Here is a 9,765-nt window from a genome sequence, read left to right as displayed (position 1 = left end):
CTGGTTACTGATGAAGTCACTATTCTTACTGCGACAGCAGGATACCTTAGGCGCCGATATATAGTTACGGACATAGTCGCTTCACGGCAGCAGCTTTAACGATCACCACCAACAACGACCAAGAAGATCGTCTAGACGCTACACAGCAGTTTTGCATCCAACGATCTTCAGACGAATCGAAGTCACGGACATAGTCGCTTCACGGTAGCAGTTGCAACGATCGCCACCAACAACGACCAAGAAGACCGTCTAGACGCCACACAGCAGTTTTGCATCCGACGATCTTCAGACGAATCCAGCCTAGACGCGATGTACCAGATTCGCGTCCGATGAATCATCCTGGGTGACGCGAAACCAGCCACACTTATGATCGAGTGACGGAAGCATCGCAGACGTAACCCGATCATGCTGACTTCCTGAATTCCCGCGGATAAGAATTAGATCATCGGATAGGACGATGACGTCAAGGTTAGGGAAAGTATAAATAGAGTCAGGGACCAATCAGCTTAGCTCAGTTCATCGCCACCGCTCAAACAGTGAACATCTCTGTAAACATCTAGTAGTTTTAATAAATTCCTTTTTTTTAAACAAACCCGTAAGAACAAACAACATAAGTGGCGCAGTCGAATAGGCCTTTTCTACACAAGGGAACAGTTACAGTGGAACGATTATCACTAAGTGACAAGTGCGAATTCTGGATCTCAATCCGTAGTGCCAGCAACACGTACTTTTGTCACCAAGTTTAGTGAGATTGTGTTCGATCCGTAGCAGTGGTCGTCCGGTGCAGGATTCATCGAGAATTCGAAGCCGTCCCTCAACACGCAGGAGATTTGTGGCGTCTACGTCCAACGCAACTGTATCCGAGTGGTTGACTTCAGTCATTTGAGATTTGGAAAAGAACAACAGCAAAAACAGTAAAGGTGCATGCCTAAATTTCAACCCTTTCCTAAAGTTAAAAGTAGAAAGTTTGTAGAGATGGAATCAGTAAACATGCAGACTCTGTATGAGAGCATAGTGAGCATGCAACAGGAGCTCAATGCCATCAAACTGGAAAATAACCAGTTACGGCAACAAAGTGCAGCATTTCCACGGGAAGCAGCACGGCCGGATGTCTTTCGCATTCCGGATCCGATCAAAACTATGCACAGTTTTGATGGAAACAAGCGACAGCTTAACTCTTGGTTAACTACAGCCGAAAGAACCCTCAATCTGTATAGAAACAGAGTAGACGAGGAGGTGTACAACCTATATGAGCAAACTGTCATCAGCAAAATTGAAGGAAAAGCACGGGATACAATCTGTGTAAATGGAGATCCAAGAACATTTGAAGAGGTTGCTGTCATTCTGCGCGAATTATACGGTGACAAGAATGACATGGCAACCTATCTTACACAATTATGGTATTTGAAAATGGAGGATTCTCTCCACATCTACTATAAACGCCACAAGGAATTAATGCAGAATATGAAATCCTTGTCAAAACAAGAAGATCTTTTCAACCGACATTGGGAAGCAATAAACGTGTTTCTGGAAAGAACATGTTTAGCCGCATTCATAAATGGTCTGAAGGAACCATACTTCGGTTATGCGCAATCCGCCCGACCAAAGGACTTGGAAACCGCTTACGCATTCTTATGTAAGTTCCAAAATGCGGAACTTACTAAGAAACAAACCAATTCTTCAAATTTCCAATCCAAATCATTCCCTCAACCCAACAAGGGCAATCAAGTAAAATCTTTTACGAAACCATTTGGGAAACAATCAGATAGATTTGAAACCAAACAAAAACCGTTTTCAGACAAAAGAAAAATAACTCCAATGGAAGTTGACCCATCAATCAGATCACTACAAAGAAAAATCAACAATCATAACACCACTAACAACGAAGAAATAAGCGTTGACGCACTTTCTTCGGATTCGGAACAAGATAGCGTTGAGGAGGTAAATTTTCAGATTGCCTATTCCAGAAACAAAATGAAATAATAAATAAAAACGGATTACCGTACATGATAATAGCTCTGCCTTCGGGACACAAAGCTAAAATATTAATTGATACGGGTTCGAACAAAAATTTCCTTAACCCACATCTTATTTCCGAATCGTCGCGAATCTCTACTAATACAATTAAAATTTCCAACAGAAATGGTGAGCATTATGCTTCACAAAAGTTCATGACAAAACTATTTAATACAAATGTTACATTTTACCTATTCAAATTCCATAGTTTTTTTGATGGTTTGTTAGGATACGAATCATTATCAAAAATGCAAGCAATTTTGGATACCGGAAGTAACGTTTTAAAGTTACCTGGAAAAAGTATTAAATTGGACCTAAAAAAAATGGGACCACCCGACGTAAAGATGAATGCTCACTCCGCAAAAATCATAAAAATTCCAGTATATGAACAGAATGGTGATGTAGTATTACGACGAAAGTTAAAACTCGCAGACATTATTGTACCTTCAGGTGTCTATACAGCAAAAGACGGATTCATTACGTCCATAGCTATGAACCATGGGGAAGAAATTGCACTAAATTGGATTGAACCAATTAAAACACAAAAAATTAATGAGTTCATCGAAATTAATTTCTCCTCTTCAACTAATCAAAATGTAACAAAACACTCAATAAAAGATAACGATTTAGAAAAGCTAATTCGTACTAAGCATTTAAATTACGAAGAGAGAGCCAAACTACTTGAAATAATTAAAAACAACTCAAGAATCATACAAAAGCCAGAAGAAAAGCTCTCCTGCACAACTTCAACCAAACATGCTATTAAAACAGTGGATGAGATTCCAATCCATATTAAAACATATCGTTATCCGCATATTCATAAACCTGAAGTAGAAAAACAAATTAATGAGATGCTTGTTGACGGAATCATACAACACTCAATTTCACCCTGGACATCCCCTATTTGGATAGTGCCAAAAAAAAGTGATGCTAGCGGAGAAAAGAAATGGAGAATCGTTGTAGACTATCGCAAATTAAATGAGAAAACAATTGATGATAAATTTCCAATTCCAAATATGGAAGAAATTTTAGACAAACTGGGAAGGAGCGTTTACTTCACAACACTTGATCTCAAATCAGGATTTCACCAAATCGAAGTCGATCCCAAAGATAGACCAAAGACAGCATTTAGCACTGACAAAGGTCATTTCGAGTTCATTCGAATGCCTTTCGGACTGAAAAACGCACCAGCGACATTCCAACGTGCGATGAATTGTATTTTAAGTGACTTAATAGGCAAACGATGTTTAGTTTATCTTGATGATATTATCATCTTCGGAAACTCGTTACAACAACACCTCGATAATTTAAATAAAGTGTTACAAAGACTAACCCAAGCTAATCTTAAAGTACAGTTGGATAAATGTGAATTTTTACAAAAACAATGTGAATTCTTAGGTCACATAGTTACAGAAGATGGTGTTAAGCCAAATCCTAATAAAATTGAAAAAAATTTAAACTGGCCTCTGCCCAAAACCACCAAACAAATCAAAGGGTTTCTCGGACTAATTGGTTACTACAGAAAATTTATAAAGGATTTTGCAAAACTAACCAAACCATTAACAAGATGCTTAAAGAAAGACTCAAAAATTATCCATAACGACGAATTTAAGAACTGTTTCAACGATTGTAAACAATTGCTGACATCAGATCCGATATTACGTTACCCTGACTTTGATAAACAATTCATTCTAGAAACAGATGCAAGTGACTTTGCACTGGGCGCAGTTCTATCACAAAAATTTGAAGATGGAAGAGAGCATCCTATTGCATACGCATCACGGACTCTTAATGATACCGAATGCAATTGGTCAGCTACCGAAAAAGAACTTGCAGCCATTGTTTGGGCAATAAAACATTTTAGGCCATACGTCTATGGCACCAAATTTCAATTACGAACCGATCATAAAGCACTAGTTTGGCTAAGACAGAAAAAAGACCTGAATCGAAAGTTACTAAACATGAAATTAGAATTAGAAGAGTATGAATTCGATATCACCTATAAAAAAGGTACTCTAAATAGAAATGCAGACGCACTTTCGAGAATAGAACCTGAAACATTACATACGGCAGAAATACACGTAAATGATTCAGACATGACACAACACTCAGCAGACACGGATGACAATGACTTTATCCCATCCACAGAAAAAGCGTTAAACGAATTCAAAAACCAAATAGTTTTGAAAATCACCGATCAAGACAGAACTCAAGCTGTAACAATGTTTAAAAATTATCATAGAGTCATCATTGGTAAACAAGTGTTCAGCCCAGGTGTTTTGATTAACATTCTAAAGGAATATGCCTCACCAAACTGCGTTAACGGTTTGTTTTGCGATCGGCATACCCTGTTAAATCTTCAAACGCTTTACAAAAATTTCTTCGCTAGAGCAAAAACATTCAAAATATTCTGGACAGAGAAAATCCTAGAAGATATCACCGATGAATTGGAACAAGATTCTATTATCGAAAGACAACACAACGCTAACCACAGAGGTATTAATGAAACTAAACTCCATATTTCTAGAAAATATTTCTTTCCAGGTATGAAGAACAAGGTCACAAAGTTTATCAACATGTGTAAACTATGTCAAAAGGCTAAATATGAAAGACGACCATACAAACAAAAATATGAACTGACGGCAACACCAACGAGACCGTTGGAAATCGTTCATATGGACATCTTCATTATCAGCAACAACCATTTTTTAACCCTCTGCGATAAATTTTCCCGGCTAGCAACAGCTATCCCCATAATCACTCGTAACACAGTGCATATTATCAAAGCACTGACTTTTTACATGGCAAACATTGGAAAGCCTTCCCTTCTCATAATGGATCAAGAAGCATCTTTTACTTCGACAACTGTAAAAGAATTTCTCGAAGAACATGACATAGAATATCACTATACAAGCGTAGGGCAGTCCTCTTCCAATGGAACCGTAGAAATTGTTCATAGAACAATAAGAGAATTACACAACATTATCACCAATAAAGAATCTACAAAACATCTTTCAGATAAAGCAAAAATCAATCTATCCGTCGCTATTTACAATGATAGCATTCACTCTCAAACCAAATTAACTCCTAAAGAACTATTTTTTGGAGTTCGAAACGAAGATCCAATCCCAGAAGACCTTGATGAAAGAATCAGGCAAAAGGAAGAATTTTATAAACAATTCTGTGAGAAACAAAAAATAAAGAAAGCAAAAGATTTAGAAAAACTTAATGAATCCAGGGAAGAACCAGAACAATTTCTTCCTGAAGATGTCGCTTTCGAAAGAAAAAGAAACAACTTAAAGCATCAAGAAAGATATCGAGAAATTACAGTTGCCGAAAATAAACAAACTAATATTATAGATGAGAATGGAAGAAAAATCCATAAATCCAAACTTAAGAGAAAAAGGAAATAACAAAAACTAATATTATTCCATTTTACTATTATTCTTTTACAGAAAGATGATCTTACTCCCCGTTTTTACGTATTTAATCTATTTTGTGTCAGCAACTCAATTTTATATGTATGAGCTAAATAATACCAATTTATTTGCTTTAAAATTGGGAAAAGCACTAATAATTGAGGATTATCATATTATACTACATGAGTTCAATTTAAACAATTTGGAAGCTATCCTCAAAGAATACGGCAAAATTGTCAACACACTTGACACATTTATTAGCTCAACGAATTCTATAAAAGGAAACAAATTCGAAGAATACAATAGCCTTGTCCAAGTTCAAACAATCCTGAAACACAAATATGAACAAGCAATTTCCATGATGGAAAATTTTGAAAACAAGAAAATCTCAAAGCGGTCTATAGAGTTCCTAGGAAGTATAATAAAAGACATAACAGGGAACCTCGATCAAAATGATTATGACGTCATCAAAAGCCAGTTAGGACAGATTAGAAAAGCCAATAACATTTTGATAACAGATAATAACGCTCAAATTAAAATCAACAGTGTATTCGAGCAACGAATAAATAATCTAACAGAGATAGCGCACAAACAGGCAATTGAATTTCATAATGTCATAAAAAAGGCAGGCCTTAGCTTAGACAGTCAAAAAGTGATCAACAGGAGACTACACTTACACGACGTCATCTTCACATTGGACAACGTTCGAAACCAACTAAACGTTATATTCGAATCCACACAACTGGCGAAACTCGGAATTATCCATAAAGCATTACTGCAGCCCCGAGAAATCAATTTTGTACTTAACATACTTAGCAATGAAGGAGTAAAGATTACATCGAATATAGAAGCCTATGAATTCTTGGAAACAAAAACAGTACAAAATAACCACAAAATAATACTGCTCATAAAAATTCCAAAATTCAGACACGGAAATAATACTGTGATCCAAATTGAACCGATTCCACATCAAAACAAAATTCTCAACATAAACAAAAAGTACGCCATAATAAACGACAAAGAGACGTACTTAACAAATAATTACATTGCACTGGAAGATTACTTCATTGTTAAAGCAAACGAAATTCAAAATGTAACTGACAATGAGTGTGAACACACACTGCTAAAAGCAGAACCGAGTAATTGTGCTTTCACGCAACATTCAGATATTACAGAAATAATGCGAATAGCCAACTATGGAATACTCATCAAAAATGCCAAATCCGTAACCATCAATAACACTTGCGGTTATGGTTCTCGAAATCTCATCGGAACGTTTTTCCTTTACTTTCGAAACTGTACAATCTTCGTGAATGAACAAAAGTTCGAGGAAAAACAAATGCAATACACAGCAAAACCCGACATTATTCCTCTCAACGCAGTCCACATTGAGGAAACGGAATTTCGTTTAAACGATATTCAGAATCTTACAAGATTGCATATTGTCAACCGAGAAAAAATCAATCAGGTCGAAAGCACCAATCAACATTTGATTTTGCACAATATTACTAGTGGAATCGTAATCTTTATTTTAATCCTTTCAATCGCATGGTGTATGGTAACAAAAATTGGGCAAATCCAAAGAAAAATCACCATCAGAGTACAACCTAATCTGACCCGAGACGGCTCAACCTAAGGAGGGGGAAGTTACGGACATAGTCGCTTCACGGCAGCAGCTTTAACGATCACCACCAACAACGACCAAGAAGATCGTCTAGACGCTACACAGCAGTTTTGCATCCAACGATCTTCAGACGAATCGAAGTCACGGACATAGTCGCTTCACGGTAGCAGTTGCAACGATCGCCACCAACAACGACCAAGAAGACCGTCTAGACGCCACACAGCAGTTTTGCATCCGACGATCTTCAGACGAATCCAGCCTAGACGCGATGTACCAGATTCGCGTCCGATGAATCATCCTGGGTGACGCGAAACCAGCCACACTTATGATCGAGTGACGGAAGCATCGCAGACGTAACCCGATCATGCTGACTTCCTGAATTCCCGCGGATAAGAATTAGATCATCGGATAGGACGATGACGTCAAGGTTAGGGAAAGTATAAATAGAGTCAGGGACCAATCAGCTTAGCTCAGTTCATCGCCACCGCTCAAACAGTGAACATCTCTGTAAACATCTAGTAGTTTTAATAAATTCCTTTTTTTAAAACAAACCCGTAAGAACAAACAACATAAGTATATTTCGGTACTCCTCTATCGCTTGGTAAAATTGTTTTTCTTCCTATAATCGCAGCTTTGTAGACATCTTTCGCGCAAATTAGGTACTTTCGATCACCAGGTCATTCGCGATTGCGAAGTTGATCAACCTGCTACCGTTAGCATTGCTGTGCTCGTGTAGACTGTGAAGTCCGGTGTATTGGCGGTACACTGGATCTCAACCTATTTTAGCGTTGAAGTCCCCATGAATGATTTTGATGTCATACTTGTGGCATTGGTCGATAGCCCTGAGCGGGCGGCCGTAGTACAGGTCCTTCTCGTCCTCACACCTCATCTACACGGGCAAGAGAAAGCTGAGAAGGAAAAAGGCGAGAATTTTTGCTCTAATTTTTGAGAAGTGAGCTATTCTCGTTTTGAGTATGAGTAATTCTCCGAGCTGTCGCTTGGAGCGTTGTCCAAGGATTCCAAAGGTCATTTTTCTTAGCAACCACGACTGTTGCTAACACAAAAAACGCCTACTGCATTGTTTCACAGGTAGTTTGCAGGTAGCTCAATTCTCAATTCTCCATTCTCTCCTTTCTCGGTTTCTACACGAGCGGAAAAATTCTCGCTCCGGATTTTTATGGATTTGACATTCTCAACTTTTTCATTCTCATCTTATTCTCAGCTTTCTCTAGCCCGTGTAGATGAGGTGTCAGATTCATCCTCGGTGGGGGCGTGAACGTTTATCAGGCTGTTATCGGAAAATCTAACTGGCAAGCGTAGGGTGCATAGCCTTTCATCTATAGCCCTGAGCCCGATGATATCGGACTTCAATCTATGGCGAGGCCCGTTCCCTTCCGTGTTTTACGTCGTCCGCATGTATGAGATGCGTGTTGGGTAGTAGTGCCAGACTCAAATTGTTCAGGAAAAGTATAAATAGCAAGGGGCCCGCGACAATTGCTTCGCGGAGGCGCTTCCGAGCCCGCGAAATTTTTGTGTTTTTGATTAATTTTACAACCTAAATCATGTATGATCTTGTATTTCATGTTTTTTCATGTTCATTTTCATGTTTTTGGTGATGTATTCTAATATTCCTTCTCGATATTTCGATACAGAGGGGGGATTTGCAGGACGTTTACCCTAGCGACGGGTCCTCTGGTAGCTAACAGAAACCGTGATCTAGGTTTTGCTAGGACGATGTGGTGCAGGTGTCTGTAGTTTTCCGCAGTTAGCTCAGTGAAGCTTGCGGGCGTTTAGAACTGTTGACGACGCCGAATTTGACTGGTGATTCTTTCGACGATGTTCCGACACGATTACTGGAGCATTAAAAAAGCCAGCAATCGCCGTGTCACCGCATCCAAGGATCCGGTTGGCTAATCGCGAAGGTTCTACGAACAGCCGCATATGCGCAATCAAAAATCGATGGAAATTACATTACATTCCATGCAGTATTAAACTTTGATTGGTTTTAAAAATGTCTGCTTTTTATAAGAGCTTTTCGCTGCTAAATTATAGGAAAAAAAAATTATTGATGCGAAAATTATTTTTTAAAAAGGGGACAAGACAGGGAATATCAAATGAAACATTTAAGAATGTTTTCCTTCATCCTAATTTGCGTTTAAATGCTTAAAAACTCCGAACCAAAAACAGCGTTGAAGATGAACTCTATCGACGCTATCGACTGCTCCAGAGCAATCGATAACTAATCGATCGATAAATGTGCGTTCGCAATTTTTTCGCAAGTTCGACATTTTGTCGATTGACCACCAAACTGCTCGAAAAAATGTATGGGATGACAGTTGGAGTCGATTATTTCCTTATCGATCGACAAACGGCTTTATTTATCGACAAGGAATGAACCAAAATGAACCAAAATGGGCTCGCCCAGTCCAGTCTGTCGTAAACCGGCCAGTCTTTGTTGGTTAAAATCGGTATTCCAACAGTCTCATGAACACTTGAATGAACAAGTGTTCATTTGGCTGTCAAAAGCCGTCAAAATCCCAGTTTTTTATGTAAACAATCGCGCGCAGCTTGAGTTTCATTACCGTTAACGTGTTTTAATTCTTCACAAAATCTTTTCGATCGTGGCTTATGTGATCGATTATTACGACGAGGAAAATCAGGAAAACCTCGTTAACGTATCCGTAATACGCAGAAACATCAGAAGCA

General features: G+C 38.4%; 1 protein-coding gene across 1 annotated transcript; it reads left to right on the top strand.

Annotated features, from left to right (window-relative positions):
* The first annotated feature begins 790 nt into the window (after positions 1–790).
* LOC125959616 (uncharacterized) lies at positions 791–8,335 on the top strand. Its single transcript, XM_049692445.1, has 3 exons — positions 791–920; positions 5,472–6,528; positions 8,282–8,335. The coding sequence occupies exons 2-3, from the start codon at positions 5,476–5,478 to the stop codon at positions 8,333–8,335; spliced, it is 1,107 nt and encodes a 368-aa protein (XP_049548402.1). The 5' UTR covers positions 791–920; positions 5,472–5,475.
* The last annotated feature ends 1,430 nt before the right edge of the window (positions 8,336–9,765 follow it).

The sequence above is a fragment of the Anopheles darlingi genome, chromosome X (genome assembly GCF_943734745.1).
Source record: "Anopheles darlingi chromosome X, idAnoDarlMG_H_01, whole genome shotgun sequence".
In the NCBI taxonomy this organism is placed as follows: Eukaryota; Metazoa; Arthropoda; class Insecta; order Diptera; family Culicidae; genus Anopheles; species Anopheles darlingi.
This window is presented reverse-complemented; position numbering and strand designations above follow the sequence as displayed.

Bases quoted from the DNA above. Each gene is read 5' to 3' on its own strand.
- LOC125959616 (XM_049692445.1), top strand. From the start codon at position 5,476: ATGATCTTACTCCCCGTTTTTACGTATTTAATCTATTTTGTGTCAGCA. The intron at 6,529-8,281 runs GTAACTGACAAT...TCTTATTCTCAG, and splicing joins AAGCAAACGAAATTCAAAAT to CTTTCTCTAGCCCGTGTAGA.